The 22032-nt window shown below is 43.7% G+C and overlaps 1 protein-coding gene and 1 long non-coding RNA gene across 2 annotated transcripts in view; one reads left to right on the top strand and one right to left on the bottom strand.

Annotated features, from left to right (window-relative positions):
- LOC134957893 (uncharacterized) overlaps nt 1-1973 on the bottom strand; it is a 33252-nt gene extending 31279 nt beyond the window's left edge. The window contains exon 1 of the long non-coding RNA XR_010186783.1: nt 1899-1973. This is a non-coding gene — a long non-coding RNA (uncharacterized LOC134957893). The remainder of the gene's footprint in view (nt 1-1898) is intronic.
- Nucleotides 1-22032, top strand: part of ASPM (assembly factor for spindle microtubules) — a 330682-nt gene that overhangs the window by 227006 nt on the left and 81644 nt on the right. Inside the window, exons 17-22 of the mRNA XM_063940119.1 lie at nt 1875-2003; nt 2404-2598; nt 3042-7751; nt 8203-8352; nt 12538-12704; nt 12966-13125. Of these exons, the coding sequence (XP_063796189.1) occupies nt 1875-2003; nt 2404-2598; nt 3042-7751; nt 8203-8352; nt 12538-12704; nt 12966-13125 (5511 nt within the window). The remainder of the gene's footprint in view (nt 1-1874; nt 2004-2403; nt 2599-3041; nt 7752-8202; nt 8353-12537; nt 12705-12965; nt 13126-22032) is intronic.

The following is a 22032-nucleotide window of genomic DNA, read 5'->3' as shown; positions in this document are numbered from 1 at the left end:
ATTATAAGACGTAGAGGAGTAAGAACTATACTCGTGGCTCCGGATTGGCCAAGAGGGACTTGGTACCCGGAACTTCAAGAGATGCTCACAGAGGACTAATGGCCTCGGGAGCTAAGATGGGATTTGCTTTCAGCAAGAACCATGTCTGTTCCAAGAGGAACCGTGGCATCTGCCTCTAAGAAAGGACCTGCTCCAGCAGGGACCTTGTCTGTTCCAAGACTTACCGCGACTGCGTTTGACGGCATGGCGGTTGAACGCCGGATCCTAAGGGAAAAGGCATTCCGGAAGAAGTCATACCTACCCTGGTCAAAGCCAGGAAGGAGGTGACCGTACAACGTTATCACCACATGTGGTGAAAATATGTTGCGTGGGTGAGGCCAGGAAGGCCCCACGAAAAAATTTCGACTAGGTCGATTTCTGCACTTCCTGAAAACAGGAGTGTCTATGAGCCTCAAATTGGGGTCCATTAAGGTTCAAGTTTCGGCCCTGTAGATTTTCTTCCAGAAAAAATTGGCTTCAATTCCTGAAGTCCAGACGTTTGTCAAGGGAGTATTGCATATACAGCCCCTTGTGTGCCTCCAGTGGCACCGTGGGATCTCAACGTAGTGTTGGGATTCCTAAAATCATATTGGTTTGAACCGCTCAAATCTGTGGATTTGAAATATCTCACATGGAAAGTGACCATGTTGTGGCCCTGGCCTCGGCCAGACGATTGTCAGAATTGGGGGCTTTGTCTTAAAAAAGCCCATATTTGTTTTTCCAGTCGGACAAGGCAGAACTGCGGACTCGTCCCCAGTTTCTTCCTAAGGTGGTGTCAGCGTTTAACCTGAAACAACATATTGTGGTGCCTGCGGCTACTAGGGACTTGGAGGACTCCAAGTTGCTAGACGTTGTCGGGGCCCTAAAAATATATAGATATATATATATATATATATATATATATATATATATATATTTCCAGGACGGCTGGAGTCAGAAAGTCTGACTTGCTGTTTATATTGTATGCACCCAAAAAGCTGGGTGCTCCTGCTTCTAAGCAGACTATTGCTTGTTGGATTTGTAGTACAATTCAGCTTGCACATTCTGTGGCAGGCCTGCCACAGCCAAAATCTGTAAGTGCCCATTCCACAAGGAAGGTGGGCTCATCTTGGGCGGATGCCCGAGGGGGTCTCGGCTTTAAAATTTTGCCGAGCAGTTACGTGGTCAGGGGGGGGAACACGTTTGTAAAATTCTACAAATTTGATACCCTGGCTGAGGAGGACCTGGAGTTCTCTCATTCGGTGCTGCAGAGTCATCCGCACTCTCCCGCCCGTTTGGGAGCTTTGGTATAATCCCCATGGTCCTGACGGAGTCCCCAGCATCCACTAGGACGTTAGAGAAAATAAGATTTTACTTACCGATAAATCTATTTCTCGTAGTCCGTAGTGGATGCTGGGCGCCCATCCCAAGTGCGGATTGTCTGCATTACTTGTACATAGTTATTGTTACAAAAATCGGGTTATTATTGTTGTGAGCCATCTTTTTTAGAGGCTACTTCATTGTTATCATACTGTTAACTGGGTTCAGATCACAAGTTGTACGGTGTGATTGGTGTGGCTGGTATGAGTCTTACCCGGGATTCAAGATCCTTCCTTATTGTGTACGCTCGTCCGGGCACAGTACCTAACTGAGGCTTGGAGGAGGGTCATAGGGGGAGGAGCCAGTACACACCATGTGATCCTAAAAGCTTGCTTTTGTGCCCTGTCTCCTGCGGAGCCGCTATTCCCCATGGTCCTGACGGAGTCCCCAGCATCCACTACGGACTACGAGAAATAGATTTATCGGTAAGTAAAATCTTATTTTTACTATTACATTTTTTTTCTTTTATATTGCAGATAGTTATTACGTTCCTTTCATACCTCTGTGCCCGATTTTTGGATATTTGCAAGGAAGCTAGGGCAGCTCGGGTGATTCAGGGTGCGTGGAGAAAGTACAAACTGACATCAGAAGAGCAGTTATTACAGGTCAGAGTTCAACTGTAGCAATCCGTAGACCTATAAGGAAAATTACATGGCTCCTGAAAAGTACTACATTACTCCTTTTGCTAATTGAAGAATGTTAAAAGAAGAGAAAAAAAAAAGTTTCAAGCAGCTATTGCAGCAAAAAAATGGCACACAGATAGCCCTGTTGGCATACAGTAGGTTCAAATATACGAATCGAAACTTCCTTTAGTTTCAAATCTTTAAAATCTTCGCTTAGTAACATGTATAATGAAGAGTCTATCCCTAAAATGTATATTTGAATTGTTTTATTATGTGTATATTCCCTACTTTCACAATTTGAGTGCCATTTTTATTTTTTATGTTCTGTTTATTTCTTTTATCTATATAGTCTGATTTTAATGTTGTTTAATTTGATTTTCAGAAGAAGCACAAGGCTGCCCGTGTTATCCAGCTGGCTGTCCGTAAATTTCTGACACGGCATCAGATGTTGAAGAGAGTGCTATCTGCAGTAGTTATCCAAAAACACTGGAGAAGATATTTGGCACACAAGCAACTAGTTATGCTGAAAACGCACAAACAAAATGCTGTTGAGACTGCTGCAGCTGTAGTCATCCAGGTGTGCTTTGTGGCAGAGATCTGAAATATTTAGGCTACTAATGAAAATATAGATCCGAAGCTAGCTGTCCATAATGTTATACTTATCCTCCCCTGCTCCCATCCTACCTTTCTTTCCTAACCATGTTCTCATTCATCCATGGGGGACACTAGAACAGTGGGTACAGGTGGAGCTGGAGGAGTCTGGGCACTTATACCCATGGTTCAGTGCTCCACATGGACTCTGAGAAAAGGGTGTAACTGGTAAGACCCAAATTCCCATTTTTACTGTCCTTTTTAATTTGAATTGATGAATATGTAAATTGTTATGAAACCTTTCTGATACATTGAAAGAGTGAGATTTATTTTAAACTAATTAGATGGCTGCCAGTACCAAATACTAGATGACTTGCAGTGGGACCTGATATCTTGACATAGCTAATAAGTGTTTGTTTTCCCTTTCAGAGACATTGGAGAGGTTATGGAGCCAGAAAATACTACAGAGCATTGCTTCGAAACGTAGTTCTTATGCAAGCAAGAGTCAGAGCAAACATCGCTGTTGTATCATTCAAGCAGAAAATATGCGCTGTTAGAACTCTCCAGATGTATGTGCGTTCTTGGCTGGTGGCTACGACGGAACGTGAAAGTTATCTTCAGCTGAAAACGGCTACCCTAGTCATCCAATTGGCTTTCAGGAGATGGAAACATAAGAGGATAAAGAGAGAAAGGAATGCTGCATTAGTGCTTCAAAGAGCTTACCGGAGATGGCGGGTCCTCAAACAGGAAGAGAAGAGAAGCGCTGCTATTGCTATTCAGTCCATGTATCGTATGTCCAGGGAAAGATGTAAATATCTCGCCATGCGGGCAGCAGCAATAAAGATACAGTCTGTGGTTAAAATGAGGCAGGAAAGAATCAATTATGTTGTTCTAAGGCGGAGGGTGATCTTTATCCAAAGACTGTATCGTGCTAACTACATGCTCAAAGAACAACTACCCTTCCTTAAAGTGAGGCAAGCCTGTGTTATAATACAATGTGCCATAAAGGGATACCTGGTGAGAAAAAAGATAAAACTGTGGCATAAAGCTGCAACAACATTGCAAGCAAACTACAGAATGCACAGGGAAAGAAAGAGGTATCTTACGTATTACAGAGCTGCTCTTGTAATTCAGGAGAGATTTCAGGCACACAAGGAGTGTGCTCTTCAAAGAGAAATCTTTTGCCACATGAAACAATCCATTATCCAAATACAAGCAGCATACAGAGGCTACATTGTACGTAAAAGGATAAAACTTGAGCATGTTGCAGCAATATCTATACAGAGCACCTACCGATGTTACAGATCTAGGAAGCGGTATGTGAAAATAAGGCAGGCTGCTCTCACTATTCAGTGGTGGTACGCTGGCCAGAAGTGTCTGAAGAGAGAAAAGGAACAGTTTGTGAGAACAAAAACAGCTGCTACTACTATACAAGCAGCATACCACGGTTGGAAAGCTAGAAAAGAACTTCACAAGCAGAATGTGTCTGCAATCATTATTCAGTCTACAATAAGAAGATTTATTGCTCAAAAGGGTTACCAAGAACTAAAGAAGGCAATCCTTACCATCCAGAAGCACTACCGGGCAATGCTGACTGGCAGGAAGGAGAGGCAAACGTATCTTCAGATGTGTCTGCTTGTAAGAAAGATGCAAGCTGTCTGGAGGGGCAGAAAAGTCAGGATGGAGATCCAGAGGGTGCACCAACAGGCAACTCTAATACAGTCCTATTATAGAATGCATGTCTGCCACCACAAGTATAAAGCCATGAAACAATCTGTACAGGTCATTCAGTGTCGCTACAGAGCCCATATCGCGGGAAAGGCTCAGCGATCGCTTTATCTAAGAACAAAAGCAGCAGTAACTCTCCTCCAAGCTGCCTATCGAGGATGGAAGACCAGGAAGAACATACTAGAGCTCCATAAATCTGCTGGTGTTATACAGGCCTCATACCGCTCCTTCAGACTGCGTAAACAATACCTTAATTTGAGGATGGCAACAATCTCCATACAAAGGTGGTACCGCGCCATAGTTACTGCTAGGATTCCCAGAGCAGAATACATTCACTTCAGAAGAAATGTTCTTAAATTGCAGTCTATGTACAGAGGTATGAAAGCCAGGCAAAAAATAATGCATATGCATAAATCTGCAATTTTGCTCCAGTCTGTGTTTAAGATGTACGAGAAGAGAGCAAAATATCAGGCAGTGAGAAAGGCAGCTGTTTTACTGCAGCGGCGGTATAGAGCTGTATTGGAGGGCAGGAAGGTACGGAAATGTTACGTGTCCCTCATGAATGCGGCTTGCACTATGCAAGCTGCATGGAGAGGCAGGAAGCTGCGGGAGCAAATAAATGGCATGCATATGGCTGCAACTGTAATACAGTCTCAATATCGAATGTTCAAACAGCAGCAGTACTATAAAAGGCTAAGAAAGGTCACTATAGCAGTGCAGCAACGTTACCGTGCATCTCTGGAAAGGAATAGACAAATGCGGCTGTACAATAATATGAGAAGTACAGTCTTTTACATCCAGTCAGCCTTTCGTGTCATGAAACTGCGCCAGGAACTTAGGGCAAAGTCTGAAGCCGCCAGCATCATTCAGCGTGCTTTCAGGTCCCATTTGGAAAGACGCAGGTTTCTTGCCCTGAAGAGAGCGGCTGTAACTATTCAGAAAAGATTCAAAATGAAAAAGCTTGCCGATCACCAAAAACAGGAGTACATCAGGTTAAAGAAAGTTTCTCTCCTTTTACAAGCTGCATTCAGGGGTCTCCGGGAGAGAGAGAAGCTTCAGCACTTGAATTCCTCAGCTACTTTCATCCAGGCAGCCTTCAGAATGCACAAAACGCGTGTTGCTTATCAAATGATAAAATGTGCATCAGTCACTATACAGCGGCACTATAAGGCATACAGAGTTGCTGTCTATGAAAGAGAAATGTTTCTAAAACAGCGAAGATCAGCGATAACTATTCAAGCTGCATACAGAGGTGCTAAAGTGAGGCAGAAGATAAGTGAACTGAACAGAGCTGCTTCCAAAATTCAGTCCACGTTCAGGATGCACCTGTGTAGAAGATATTATAGGGAAGTGCAATGGGCAGTGAGTGTGATTCAGCAGAGATATCGTGCAAACAGGATGAGAGACTCTGAAGTGTTGCGTTTCTGTATAGTAAAGAATGCTGCACTTTGCATTCAAGCCAGTTATCGAGGCTGGCATCAAAGAAAAGAGCTGAAAAATATGAAGGAAGCAGCCATGGTAATCCAGAGACAATCAAGAACATATCTTAAGCATAAACGATACCATTCACTAAGGGCAGCAACTATCCGTGTGCAGAGACGTTTCAGAGCAACAGTTAGGATGCGTCCTCATTATCACAAGTATCAGTCGCTGAGAAAAGCTGCCATCTGTATACAAGCTTCATACAGAGGTTTTAAAGTAAGAAAGGCCATTGAATTGAAACACACAATGGCCACCAGAATACAGTCTGCTTTCAGGATGCACAGGGCACTGGTTTTGTATAAGGCCAAACGAGATGCCACCTTTACAATTCAGACTTGGTACCGATCGGTTGTAAATTGTAAGCGTGCCCGTGCATCATTTCTGAAATTACATGGCTCTGTGATAATTATCCAAGCAGGTTTTAGAGGAATGAGGGTGCGTAAGCACATGCAAACCATGAATAAGGCTGCCACCTTAATACAGTCCACCTATCGGATGTATGTTCATCTAAAGTTCTACATGAGTTTGAAAAAAGCTGCTAGAACGGTACAGCAGAGATACAGAGAGAGGATAGCAAGAGACAGAGCTTTATATTGGTACCAAACTACCAACACATCTGCAGTATCACTACAAGCTGCTTTCATGGGGATGGAAGTAAGAAGACAGATACAGAAAATGCACCATGCAGCTACAATCATCCAGACATTTGTCCGATCTTTTCTGCAGAGAAGGACATATCTGAAATGTAGGTCTGCAGCTGTGTGCCTTCAGAGAAAGTACAGGGCTTTGGTTCTGGCCAGATCGCAACGCTTGGATTTCCTCACTTGTCTGAAGGCTGCTGTGTGCATTCAGTCTGCTTACAGAGGGCATAAAGTAAGAGTAGGACTTGAGCAGAAAAACAGAGCAGCAACTACAATCCAGTCTATGTTTAGAATGCACAGGGTACATACCACCTATCAAGCCCAAAGAGCATCAGCCATTGTGATACAGAGGTACTACAGGAGTCACACAAGTGTTTTGCATAGCAGAGAGTGCCACCTGAAGCTCCGTTATACAGCTATTGTTCTTCAGGCCACATACAGAGGCATGAGGAGCCGTAAAAGTCTGACAAAGATGCACGATGCAGCAACTGTAATCCAGACCTTTTATCGTATGTACAGACAGAAAAAATCCTACCTAGATTTAAAACAGGCAGCAATTAAAATACAGTTACGTTTTAAAGCAAATATTTTAAGGGATAAGACAATGGAGCAATATAATACTCTTAGAAAGGCAGTGACACACATTAAGTTCATTTTCAGAGTTATGAAACAGCGAAAAGAAGCAAGGAGAACGGCGGCTGCTCTAGTGATACAGGCTGCATGGAAGATGCATCAGAAAAGGAGAACCTTTGTTCAGACCAAGACTGCAGTGGTGATCATCCAGGCCGCATTCAGAGGCCATAGGACAAGAAAAAGGCACAAACTAAATGAAGTGTCTGCATGTCACATACAGAAGTGGTTCAGGAGGTGTCGCCACACTCGTCTGCAAAGAGCCCAATATTTATCCATGAGGGCATCTGCTATTGTAATCCAATCTACTTTCAGAGGATCAATGGTGCGCAAGCTTGTGCAACAAGAGAGAGCTGCGAGAACCCTGCAGTCTTATCTACGTATGGCTATGTGTCGGAGAAGGTTCTTGCAGCTGAGAGTATCTACCATAAAGTTGCAATCCTATTACAGGATGCACAGGACAGTGAAAATGTACCAGGAGCAGCGAACTTCTGCAGTGATCCTTCAGCAGTGGTATAAATCTCTTATTGATATGAGACGCCAGAGAACAGAGTACTTGGATATTCGCAGACGAGTCATTTGTGTGCAAGCAGAGGTCAGAAGATTCTGTGCACAAAGGCGTTTCACAAGGACACGGTGTGCTATAGTAGTGATCCAGGTGTGTAACCGGTATTTATTTTCAGATGTTTACAGAACAGACATCTTAAATATTGGCTGAAAAATGTCCATGATAAATTTCAAGTATTTTTATTTTTCCTTAAACAACAATATTAACAAACTTCAATAGCAAATGAGGGAATAAACATTGTTCAGTTAGTTACATGTATACAGTTGGCAGACTAATAAAGTATACATTGATGGGCAGCAACTATTAGTCATGTTAGAAGTTGGCTAATTCTATCATTCTCAGTAACTGCTTCCTAGAGAACACTTGAGTCAGGCTGGCTCTTCCAATGTGTCCTCGGCTAGCATGTAAGGGAAGTTATAAGCAATTGTGCACCCCATAATGCAAGCTTGTTTCAGCCATGTAATGAATATATTGATATCATTTGTGTCTTTTTTTTTTTTTCTTCTGTTATTTTAAATAAATTTCCTCGTCTGTATCACAGGCTCATTGGCGGAGATGTATACAGAGAAAACTTTTCTTGCACTATAAATTCTCTGCACTTACAATACAACAAAATTACCGTGCATACCAACTTAAAAAAATACAACGCAGCCATTATCGAAGACTCAAGACGACTGCCATTGTTCTACAGGTATGTAGTTGAAAACTAGAACATATCTCTCTTTCTGCTGCGGAGTACACTGGGTTCCACAGGGAATGACATTGGGGTGTAGAGTAGGATCTTGATCCGAGGCACCAACAGGCTCAAAGCTTTAACTTTCTTCCCAGAATGCATAGCGCCGCCTCCTCTATAACCCCGCCTCTGTGCACAGGAGCTCAGTTTTGTAGTTGGTGCCATGCAGTAAGCAGGCATACAACAGGGGGGCTACAGACTGGAATTCGAAGAAGTGCCTCCTCGCCGATTTTTTAAGTCCGCTTTGCCAGCCTCTCCCCCAGAGAGGGAAATAGTTTCAGCTGCGATACAAAAGCTGTGTCAACAGCAGGTGATTATCAAGGTTCCCCTAGTGCAACAGGGGAAGGGGTACTATTCAACTCTAGTTGTGGTCCCAAAACCGGATGGCTCGGTCAGACCCATTCTGAATCTAAAATCCCTAAACCTGTATCTAAAAAAGTTCAAATTCAAGATGGAATCTCTCCGGGCAGTGATCTCCAGCCTGGAAGGGGGGGGATTTTATGGTGTCACTAGACATAAAGGATGCATACCTTCATGTCCCCATTTATCCGACTGTCATTACCAGTTTCAGACGTTGCCGTTTGGGCTTTTCACGGCCCCGAGGGTGTTCACCAAGGTAATGGCGGATATGATGGTGCTCCTACGCAGGCAAGGAGTCAGAATTATCTCGTACTTGGACGATCTCCTGATAAAAGCGTGATCAAAGGAACAGTTGCAGAAAAGCGTATCGCTCTCCCTGGGAGTGCTACGGCAACATGGATGGATTCTAAATCTACCAAAGATGCAGTTGATTTCAACGACTCAGCTATAATTTTTAGGCATGATTCTGGACACGGAAAAGAAGAGGGTTTTTCTCCCAACGGAAAAAGCCCAGGAACTCCAGAGCATGGTCAGAGACCTGTTAAAGCCAAAAAGAGTGTCCGTTCATCAATGCAATCGAGTACTGGGAAAAATGGTGGCGGCCTACGAGGCCATACCCTTCGGCAGGTTCCATGCGAGGACATTTCAGTGGGACATTCTGGACAAATGGTCGGGGTCCCATCTACAAATACATCAGAAAATAAGCCTGTCCCCCAGGGCCAGGGGGTGTCTCCTGTGGTGGCTGCAGAGTGCTCACCTTCTAGAGGGTCGCAGGTTCGGCGTTCAAGACTGGGTTCTGGTGACCACGGACGCGAGCCTCCGAGGATGGGGAGTAGTCACACAAGGAAGAAATTTTCAGGGACTGTGGTCGAGCCAGGAGGCTTGTCTACACATCAACGTGCTGGAATTAAGGGCCATATACTACGGCCTACGACAAGCGGAGACTCTTCTTCGCGACCTGCCTGTTCTGATTCAATCAGACAACGTCACAGCAGTGGCTCATGTAAACCGCCAAGGCGGGACAAGGAGCAGAGTGGCAATGGCGGAAGCCACCAGGATTCTTCGCTGGGCGGAAAATCACGTAAGCGCGCTGTCAGCAGTCTTCATTCCGGGAGTGGACAACTGGGAAGCAGACTTCCTCAGCAGACACGACCTCCATCCAGGAGAGTGGGGTCTTCATCAAGAAGTTTTTGCAGAAATAAGTCGTTGGGGGCTTCCTCAAATGATGGCGTCACGCCTCAACAAGAAACTTTGGAGGTATTGTTCCAGGTCAAGGGACCCTCAGGCGGTAGCAGTAGATGCCCTGGTGACACCATGGCTGTTTCCGTCGGTCTATGTCTTCCCTCCTCTTCCACTCATCTCAAAAATACTGAGAATCATAAGACGAAAAAGAGTCCAGACAATACTCATTGTTCCGGATTGGCCTCGGAGGACCTGGTATTCAGATCTTCAGGAAATGCTCACAGAAGATCTGTGGCCTCTTCCTTCCAGGGAGGAACTGTTTGCAGCAGGGGCCCTGCGTGTTCCAAGACTTACCGCGGTTACGTTTGACGGCATGGTGGTTGAACGCCAAATCCTAGCTAGGAAAGGTATTCCGGCGGAGGTCATCCCTACTCTGATAAAAGCTAGGAAGGAGGTGACGGTGAAACATTATCACCGTATCTGGAGGAGATATGTATCTTGGTATGAAGCCAAGAATGCTCCTACGGAAGATTTTCACCTGGGCCGTTCACTCCTGTCTGCAGAAAGTGGAGATGATATGGGCCTAAAGTTAGGCTCTATTAAGGTACAGATTTCGGCCCTGTCAATATTCTTTCAGAAGGAATTGGCTTCTCTCCCAGAAGTCCAGACTTTTGTAAAGGGAGTGCTGCACATTCAGCCTCCTTTTGTGCCCCCAGTGGCACCATGGGACCTTAACGTGGTGTTACAGTTCCTTAAGTCACACTGGTTTGAACCTCTTCAAACAGTTGAGTTGAAATTTCTCACTTGGAAAGTGGTCATGTTGTTAGCCTTGGCATCTGCGAGGCGGGTGTCTGAATTGGCGGCTTTGTCTCACAAAAGCCCCTATCTGATTTTCCATGTGGATAGAGCGGAGTTGAGGACTCGTCTTCAATTGCTGCCTAAGGTGGTTTAATCGTTTCATATGAACCAGCCTATTGTGGTGCCTGTGGCTACGGGGGACTTGGAGGATTCCAGGTCTCTTGATGTAGTCAGGGCTTTAAAGGTTTATGTAGCCAGGATGGCTCGGGTTAGGAAAACAGAGGCACTGTTTGTCCTGTATGCAGCCAACAAGGTTGGCGCCCCTGCTTCTAAGCAGACTATTGCCCGCTGGATCTGTAACACGATTCAGCAGGCTCCTTCTACAGCTGGATTGCTGGTACCAAATTCGGTAAAGGCCCATTCCACTAGGAAGGTGGACTCTTCTTGGGCGGCTGCCCGAGGTGTCTCGGCATTGCGACTTTGCCGAGTGGCTACTTGGTCGGGTTCAAACACTTTTGCTAAATTCTACAAGTTTGATACCTTCGCTGAGGAGGACCTCATGTTTGCTCAATCGGTGCTACAGACTCATCCGCACTCTCCCGCCCTGTCTGGAGCTTTGGTATAATCCCCATGGTCCTTACGGAGTCCCCAGCATCCTCTAGGACGTAAGAGAAAATTAAGTTTTTAAACCTACCGGTAAATCTTCTTCTCGTAGTCCGTAGAGGATGCTGGGCGCCCGTCCCAGTGCGGACTAAATTCTGCAAGACTTGTATTTAGTTATTGCTTACATAAGGGTTATGTTACAGTTTTGATCAGTCTCTGGCTGATGCTGTTTTGTGTCATACTTTTAACTGGCTCGTATGTTCCAAGTTGTACGGTGTGGATGGTGTGGGCTGGTATGTATCTTGCCCTTAGATTAACAAAAATCCTTTCCTCGTACTGTCCGTCTCCTCTGGGCACAGTTCTTTAACTGAGGTCTGGAGGAGGGGCATAGAGGGAGGAGCCAGTGCACACCCATCTAAAGTCTTTAGAGTGCCCATGTCTCCTGCGGAGCCCGTCTATACCCCATGGTCCTTACGGAGTCCCCAGCATCCTCTACGGACTAGGAGATAAAAATTTACCGGTAGGTTTAAAATCTTATTTTTACCTGCTCCTGCATTGGACTGATTAACGAAATTGAGCTTACAGTGCTTGGAGGCAGGGTTATAGAGGAGGCCCCAATGCATCCTGGGACACTCTAAAGCTTTAGCCTGTTGGTTCCTGGATCAAGAGCCATCTCTACACCTCGATGTTTCCCTGTGGAACCAATGTACCCCGCAGAAAAAGATTTAACCATGATAAGTCTACCATAAATCTCCTTTTCTCTTATAGATAAATGTACATCTATTCATTGTGCTGTCCTAGAAATTGCAGGATTTGGGCATTTCTGACATTTGAACTCAAGACCATTAGACTATTTGTTTACAGGCCAATCTATTACTATTAACTGCACTATTTGGTAGCGATAATGAGAATCTGTTATTACAGAAGTCAGTGTGTTCAATCGTACACATTGGAGAATCTGTCATTGTGACCGGGGGATTCTCTTTGCTTGGTGATGAATATGTAATTTGCAAGTGCTTTTACTTCTCAAGTTATATCTTACTAACAGCATAATCCTTCTTTGTTGTGTTGTTTGGGATTTCCAGCAATTACAAAAAAAAAGTGCATATACTTTTAATTTACAAATGTATGCTATTTTTAATTTTATCTCTGAATTTGTTTTGGTTTGTTTAAATAGTCTAATATATGACTATTTTACAGTCTATGTATAAGGGATTTCAGACCAGGAAATTATTACGAGAAGAGAAAGCTGCTTGTGTGATCCAGCGATTCTACAGATGCTGCGTTATACGTAGAAATTACATTACCCTCACAAGGACTGTCAGGACTCTGCAGACATATGTCAGAGCCAAACAGGAAAGAGCCAGGTAAACTGGTATAATAAAAATTCATTTAACATGGTATAAAAGTCACTGCTTGAAAGAGCAGTGATCATTTAAAAAAAACAAAAACAAATTTGAGTGCTTACAACCTAGTAGGAAAGCACAGAACACTTTGTCAGTGTTGTAAACATGAACATAAATGACTATATTGTATGATTAGAAACAAACTTTTTAACTTTGTCACAGTTTAGGTAATCTCTTGGAAATGGTAATATATATCATCTGCACTTCTGCCAATCGGTTTAGGTTTGTTAAAGTTAGAAAGGCCACAGTGCGTATTCAGAGGAGGTGGAGAGAGACCATCATGGCTAGGAATATGCGCCAACTGTTTCTCCAGAAGCAAGCATCTGCCAGAATACTTCAGTCCATTTATAGAGGACATATTGTAAGAAGAGAAATTGAAAAGGTTTGTACACTGTGTGTGTTTAAGGGAAACGCAATAATTATGTATTTGTAGCATTACCAATGTATTTATTTTTTTCCTCTTTGGAAGCAAAGGTTTGTTGGGATTTTCTGTTTATAAACACATACATTTTTTCTCCTGCAGGGTCCACAGTTTATCCACAAGATAACATTGGGGATATGAGTTAGCGTCAGCGGAATGGCACCAATCGATCAAAAGCTCTCTGCCTCCCAGAATGCAACGGGCCAGTCTACTAAATTCCCCCCATCTTGGCTCAAGCAATTCAGTTTTTTAAAAAGCAGAATATAAAGAATTTAACCAAGTGCTTTATCACTCCAATTAATGTTCAGCCAGTAATATAGGGCTACTCACCCCTATTAGATAGATAAAATCAAACAAAAAAAAAAAAACTGGTATTGCAGCGCACAGGAATTGGATATAAACAATTTATTAAAACATATAAGAATGTATCAATGAATCATAACCACCGGCTATTTTTTTTCAACTTCATAACATACAATTATTAAAAAACATACACTGTAACTGAATCTCTGTCTAGCAGTGTACAGTTTAGCAACAGTAACTTCTGAGCTCACTTAATTGTAATTCACTTGGATACAACAATATATCACACTGCAGTCTCCTTAGTACAGCTGATGTTAATCACTCTGTTCATAAAAAATGTGGAAAAACAGAGACAAAATGACAGTCAATTCATCAAGTGGAATCCGCTGTGTTAAAACAATATCCTGTTTGGCCCGACTGTTCAGTTGTAAATGATATCACCGCTCCTCACAGCACTCTGGAAAACGTCCTCCCCTGCTGCTGGTGCTCTAACCTTTGTGTGTAGTCATCTCTGGGGGATCGTGGATAGAAATATCAAATAGCAGGTGCTGCGGCCAGTAGCGGATAGCTCCAATCACAGAGGTTAAGAATCAGGTATTGTGAGTCTTTAACGCATTTCCCCGCCTCCCTCTGGATTCAGCGGCTTCATCAGAAGTCGTTTTGCAGTAGAGTGCTGTGAGAAGCGGTGAGGTCATTTACAATTGAACCGTCTGGCCAGACAATACAAACAGCATATTGTTTTAACACAGCGGATTCCACTTGATGAATTGACTGTCATTTGGCCTCTGTTTTTCCACATTTTTTATGAACAGAGTGATTAACATCAGCTGTACTAAGGAGACTGAAGTGTGATACATTGTTGTGCTTGCATCCAAGTGAATTACAATTAAGTGAGCTCAGAAGTTACTGTTGCTAAACTGTACACTGCTAGACAGACATTCAGTTACATTGTATGTTTTTTAATAATTGTATGTTATTAAGTTGTAAGAAAACGGCCGGTGGTTATGATTCATTGATACATTCTTATATGTTTTAATAAATTGTTTATATCCAATTCCTGTGCGCTATAATCAGTTGTTGCTTTGTTTTTTTGTTCAATTCAGGTTTTTGTTTGGTGCGGCAGGAGCCGGACCATAGTCATGGGGCTGCTGGTTTTTTGCAGCCATAAGCTTTTTATTATTTTATTTTTATAGTCTTATATTTTTTTCAGCAATCTTTCAAAAAGGCGTCTTATACGCACCTTAGAGTCGCTCCAACAACTCTCCACAGGGTCGCGACAATGCTTACCCACGTGTACAGTGCTGTTTCGGCGGCCATCTGTGTGGATGTACTAGCAACTCCAGCTGACATTACCAGGCTGTGGCCGGAGCACGGGGAGAAGGTAAGGAGTCTGTTCTGCTTAGCAGGGTAGACACGAGACACAGTCGCGCTGTTTTCGGGATGGAAACTACCGAACAGTCGCTGACGGGGCTGCCACCTCAGGTGCGCCAGCGCTAGCCCTCAGGGATCCTAGGCTCCAGGGGTTAGTGTGAGGCCGCAATCCCTGGGGTTGATGTCAGCAGTGGGGACTCCCGTGGCCGCCCCTCCCCCTGGTTCATGACCAGTTTCCTCCGAGTTTCCCGCCATGAACTGATTTCCCGCTTCCGTCTGAGACGCTTGATATCTAACTGACCCAGTCGCAGCATAGGTGTCTGTGTTCACTGATAACATGTGTGCACTTGGGTGTCGGTGTTCGCTATTTGCGCCTGGATCCACTCAGCGTTGGATAACTTATTGATCGATCCTGGAAGCGGGGGTTAAGTCCCCCTGTATACCGCTCTCCTGAGCCAGGTGATACAGCACTAGGTCTCTACCTACTATTGGGGTACGAGTAGTTGGATAAGTGCCTGATGGATATGAGTCTGATAAACTGTTACTGCTGTTTCTTTCGCTATGCGGCTGAATACGTTAAAAGTCCTATATATGGTAATGCAGTAAGCTGTTCTTCCTACATACCTGAAATGTATATGTAGTTGAATATATGCTCATATTGCTTATTATACTAATGTATAACTTGTGACTGATTGCTAGTGCGGCTGCTGACTTTTTTCTATACTATAATATATTTCCGGCAGTTTTGCTGTCTTTGTATATACCGATCCTAAATGCTGGTACACGGCAGGGAGGAATTGGATTGTATATCACTTTAGCAAGCTTAGAGTGAATACGGTAACAAATTTTGTAATTAACACCATACAGTTGTGTGATTTGTTTACCATGTCCAAGAGAGGCAAGGGTGAGACGGATACACTCTCCACAGCAGCACCAACATTGATATAATGTTTGTCATGCAATGCAGAGTTAACCTCTCAAGATCTGGTACAAATTGGATTATGTGTGAATTGTTATAGCTTTCACCAAAGCTTCCTTAATAATCCAAGGCATTCACAGGTTCAACAAGAACCCCCATGGGCTTCATTTGCACAAACATTATCCAGTATGGCTGAGCGGATAATGCCAGCGCCCATACCAGGGATAGGTTAACCAGTTAACCCTACATGCAATATTCCCCCTGGGTCTTATCACATCCAGTCCTGGAATCTGCATCCTTTGAACAAAAACAGGCTGAAAAGCCTGTGGAAAGTAAATCGCACAGACCTGAAACAACATCTTCACAGTATACACGTTTCAGAAGGGGACACTTCAGAGGATAAGGATGGTTCCTCGCATTCAGAGTCTGCATACAGAGACGAGAATGAAGGTCCCAGCTCCGTAGATGTACCTGAGCTAATTAATGCCATGAAAGTCATTCTATCCTTAGAGGAGGCAGCAGAGTCTGTGTTTAAAATCCAAGCCACCTGTGTTTAAACGTCCCAAAACAGTGAGAACTGAATATCCAGAGTCAGAACAGCTGACGGAAATCATGCAGGAGGCTTGGTTTACACCCAGTAAAAAGTCCAGAATTCCCCCCAAAAAATTGAATTATCAATATCCTCTTCCTGCTGGGGATTGTTTGAAAAGGGAGGTTGCTCCCAAGGTAGATAGGCATTTCATTCGGTTGGTGCGTAAATCTACAGTCCGGTCCATAAATATTGGGACATCGACACAATTCTCATATTTTTATGCTCTATACACCACCACAATGGATTTTAAATTAAACAAACAATATGTGCTTTAACTGCAGACTTTCCGCTTTAATTTGAGGGTATTTACATCCAAATCAGGTGAACGGTGTAGGAATTACAACTGTTTCTGTATGTGCCTCCCACTTTTTAAGGGACCAAAAGTAATGGGACAATTGACTCAAAAGCTATTTCATGGACAGGAGTGGGCTATTCCCTCATTATTTCATCATCAATTAAGCAGGCAAAAGGTCTGGAGTAGATTCCAGGTGTGACATTTGCATTTGGAATCTGTTGCTGTCGACTTTCAATATGAGATCCAAAGAGCTGCCACTATCAGTGAAGCAAGCCATCATTAGGCTGAAAAATCAAAACAAACCTATCCGAGAGATAGCAAAAAACAGGTGTGGCCAAATCAACTGTTTGAAACATTCTTAAAAAGAGAGAGAGCACCGGAGAGCTCAGCAACACCAAAAGACCTGGAAGACCACGGAAAACAACTGTGGTGGATGACAGAAGAATTATTTCCCTGGTGAAGAAAAACCCCTTCACAACAGTTGCCCAGTTCAAGAACACTCTCTCTAGGAGGTAGATGTATGTGTCAAAGTCAACAATCAATAGAAGACTTCACAAGAGTGAATATAGAGGTCTCACCACAAGATGTAAACCATTGGTGAGCCACAAAAACAGGTCAAATTACAGTTTGCCAAACAACACCTAAAAAAGCCTTTACAGTTCTGGAACAACATCCTATGGAGATATGAGACAAAGATAAACTTGTACCAGAGTGATGGGAAGAGAAGAATATGGAGAAGGAAAGGAACTGCTCATGATCCAAAACATACCACCTCAGCAGTGAAGCATGGTGGTGGTAGTGTTATGGCGTGGGCATGTATGGCTGTCAATGGAACTGGTTCCCTTATATTTATTGATAATGTGACTGCTGACAAAAGCAGAAGGATGAACTCTGAAGTGTTTCGGGCAATATTATCTCCTCATATTCAGTCAAATGCTTCAGATCTCATTGGACGGCGCTTCACAGTGCAGATGGACAATGACCCGAAGCATACTGCGAAAGCAACCAAAGAGTTTAATGCAAATTAGTGGAATGTTATGTAATGGCCAAGTCGATCACCTGACCTGAATCCGATTGAGCATGCATTTCACTTGATGAAGACAAAACTGACGGGAAAATGCCCCAAGAACAAGCAGGAACACATTTGCAGTAGAGGCCTGGCAGAGCATCACCAGGGATGAAAACCAGCGTCTGTTGATGTCTGAGTTCTAGACTTCAGGCTGTAATTGACTGCAAAGGATTTGCAATAAAGTATTAAAAAGTGAAAGTTTGATTTAGGATAGTTTAGTTTGTCCCATTACTTTTGGTCCCTTAGAAAATGGGAGGCACATATAGAAACCGTTGTAATTCCTACACCATTCAACTGATTTGGATGTAAATACTTTCAAATTAAAGCAGAAAGTCTGCAGTTAAGGCACATCTTGTTTGTTTGATTTCAAATCCATTGTGGTGGTGTATAAAGCCCAAAATATGAGAATTGTGTCGATGTCCCAATATTTATGGACCTGACGTAATGGATAGAAAGATAGCTGGTTTTCTAAAAACAGTTTTTTCCTTATGGAGCAGTTGTTAGGTCGGCAATGGCTTCAGCCTGGATGGCGAAAGCAATGGCAGCCTGGGCGGATGTATTGGAAGACTACCTTTCATAGGTGTCTAGAGAACAAAAGTCTCATTGCACATATTAAACAACCAGCTGTCTTTATGGAAGAGGCAGCCTTAGATATATGGGTATAGTAGCTTCTCGGGTATCAGTCTCAGCAGGAGCAGCACACAGAGCTGTCTGGCTGTGTACATGGAAGACTGAGGGGTAAATTTACTAAGGTGGGATATTTTTAGAACTAGCGATGTTGCCCATGGCAACATTCTACTTACCATTTATCTAGCTGCTTCTAGCAGATAATAGATATAATCTGATTGGTTGCTATGGGCAACATCACCTGTTCTAAAAATCTCCCACCTTAGTAAATTTACCCCTGAGTCTCTAAAAAGATACTAGATTCTTTTGCTGGAGATATTCTTTTTGGTAAACCATTAAACAATATTCTGGAGTCAGAAGCAGACTCTAAGAAAGTGATGTTTCCTTCTACTTTAAAGTCTAAACCTAATTTTCCAGCTTTTCGGACCCAAGAAAAAGCAAAAGGAAAGTGTTACAGATAGCAGTACAAATCAGATAAATCTGGAAAGACTAAAAAGCATTGGGCTACCAGAAGGCCTGCTTCCAAACCAGAAGATAAGCCATCAGTTTGATGGCACGGGCCTCCACCTGGGGGACACCGACCTGGCAGCAGTCCACCGCAGATGCCTGGGTGCAAGAAGCGATATCTCACGGTAATGCGTTTGCCTTCAAGAAACACCCTCCGCAAAGATTTTTTTTGTACCAGCCTGTCTTCTGTGGAAACGAAGGCCGGGGCTTTACAGGAGGCAGTTCAGAAGTTGCTACAATCAGGGGTGATAGTACCGGTCCCTCCTGCCCTGTAGGGACAAGGTTTCTATTCCAACCTGTTTCTAGTAAAGCAACCGAATGGGTCATACCAGCCCATTCTCAATCTCAAAGCTCTGAACAAAAACATTTGGGTGCCTCATTTTCATATGGAGATGTTACGTTCCATTATCTTGCCCATGGAGCTTGGGGATTTGGTGGTATCCCTAGATATCCAGGATGCTTACCTGCATGTATCTATAGCACCGTCCCATCAGTGCTATCTCAGGTTTGCTATCCTCCAGCAACATTTTCCGTTTCAGGCCCTACCATTTGAACTGGCTACAGCTCCAAGAGTGTACTTTAAAATTATGGTGGTGATGGCAGCTTATCTCCGTCATCAGAGAATATGAATTTTCCCATACATGGACGACCTGTTAAACCTTGCTCATTCCCAGGAAACTCTCCAGGGCCATCTGCAATTGACAATAGCCTGTTTACAAAGCCACGATTGGCTTATACATTGGACAAAGTCATCTCTGGTTCCGTCACAACGCATGACGCACCTGGGGGCTGTATTGGATTCCAGGCTTTAGAGTTTTTCTACCTCTGAACAAAATATCTACAATACAGACACAGTCGAAGAGTATCCATTCATGCTGCAATGCGAGTGATGGGATCTATGGTGTCAACATTCGACATGGTGGAATATGCTTAATTCCACTCGAGGCCCCTTCAATATCTGATTCTTTCTGGAATGGTCTACATCAGACGATAAAAACTCAGACTATGGTCCTTCCTCTTGAAGTACGAAGGTCGTTAGCCTGGTGGCTACAGACATCCCATCTGGACAAAGGGCGACCATTTTGGATCTGAGTGGGAGATTCTGACAATGGACGCTAGTCTTCAGGGCTGGGGAGCAGTGTCTGAAAAGTGTTGCTTCCAGGGGCAGTGGACCAAGGAAGAAAGTTGCCTGCCAATAAATATATTGGTAGTTCGGGCCGTATTTATGGCACTCACTCTGGCAAAGGACATACTTAATGGAAAACTGGTGCAGATTCACTCGGACAATGCAGTAGCGTACCTCAATCATCAGGGAGGAACTAGCAGCCAAAAGGCAATGAAGGAGGTAAGCTGCACGATAAGGTGGGCGGAACTTCATCTTCCGGCCTTGTCCGCAGTGATCATTCCTGGAGTCCTAAACTGGGAAGCAGATTTTCTCAGTCGACATGCCATTCATGCAAATGAATGGGCTTTACACCCAGAGGTTTTCCAGATTCTGGTAAACCAGTGTGGGCTGCCAGAGATGGACCTCATGGCTTCTCGTCAACTCAACAAAGTTCCAGCATACGGGTCAAGAACAAAGGATCCCAAAGCGACCTTCATGGATGCTCTGTCGATGAGATGGGACTTTTGTCTAGCTTATGTGTTTCCGCCGATCGCCCTGTTGCCCAGGGTGATGCAAAAAGTCAAACAGGGAAAGGGCACCATGATACTAATAGCTCCGGCTTAGCCCAGAAGACATCGGTACACAGATCTGTAGAGGCTGTCAGCGGATACTCCGTTTCTACTCCATCAACGTCCAGATTTACAGTCTCAGGGTCCTTGTTATTACAAGCACCTGGATCGTCTGTTTTCGGCGGCGTGGCTCTTGAGATTTCCATCCTGAAAGCAAAAGGATTTTCACAACAGGTAATTCAAACAATGCTTGGAGCAAGGAAACCATCCTCTACTCGCATTTATTACCGAATATGACATGCTTTTATTCAGTGGTGCAGTGCTAGGAAGCTTGACCCTGGGTCTTTCAGAGTTTCCAGAGTCCTAGCATTCCTTCAGTCAGGAATGGATAAAGGTCTACGGGTGACTTCCTTGAGAGTTCAGGTGTCAGCATTGACTGTATGGTTTCAAAAGAAAATTGCTAACCTACAGGATGTTCGGACTTTTTTCCAAGAAATATTTCACATCCAACCTCCTTTTGTTCCTGCTACAGATCCTTGGGATCTAAGTTTAGTCCTAAAGGCGCTTCAAGTTGCCTCATTTGAACCACTGAGTCAAGTGGATCTTAAATGATTGACAGCTAAGGTTCTCTTTCTACTGGCTATTGCTTCAGCTAGAAGAGTCTCAGATTTAGGTGCGTTATTATGTTGTACTCCTTTTCTGATTTTTTATCCAGATAGAGCAGTTCTCAGAACCAAATCTAGATATCTTCCTAAGGTGGTCTCCAAGTTCCACCTTAACGAAGAAATTGTAGTTCCGTCTTTCCAAAGCCGGACCTTTCTGTGGGAGATGCATCATTGGACGTAGTCCGTGCTTTAAGGATCTACGTGGATCGTATCAGTGCCATCAGAAAGACAGATATTCTCTTCGTTCTCTACGAATTTCGCAAGAGAGGATGGCTGGCTGACAAGTAGACACTGGCGAGGTGGCTTCGGATGACTATTTCAGAAGCATATTCTCAAGCTGATCTCCCTATTACGGCTAATGTCTCTGCTCATTCTACTCATAAGGTAGGCCCTTCATGGGCAGCACAATGTGGTGCCTCAGCTGAGCAGATATGTAAGGCAGCTACATGGTCTTCCATTAACACATTCATTAGACATTATGCCTTTGATACCTTTGCCTCTCAGGACGCTGCATTCGAGTTAAGGATTCTCTTGTCCAATCAGGAGCATCCCCTCCACTAATATTGCTTTCGGACATCGCAATGTTATCCTTTGGATAAACTGTGGACCCTGCAGGAGAAATATGTAGTTATGGTAGACTTAGTCGATAACTCTATTTCTCTGATGTCCACAGGGGTCCCACCCTGACGCACCTGATTTGAGGATCCTTATACTTACTAACCTCTTCCTTCTCTGTATGGAAGTGTGTATGTATGTTCTTTTTGCCTGATTAGGGCTCTCTCTGATGCTCCTGCCTTGAGCTTTGGAAAATAACTGAATTGCCTAAGCCAGGAGGCGGGGATATAG

The sequence above is a fragment of the Pseudophryne corroboree genome, chromosome 9, assembly GCF_028390025.1.
Source record: "Pseudophryne corroboree isolate aPseCor3 chromosome 9, aPseCor3.hap2, whole genome shotgun sequence".
Lineage (NCBI taxonomy): Eukaryota > Metazoa > Chordata > Amphibia > Anura > Myobatrachidae > Pseudophryne > Pseudophryne corroboree.
This window is presented reverse-complemented; position numbering and strand designations above follow the sequence as displayed.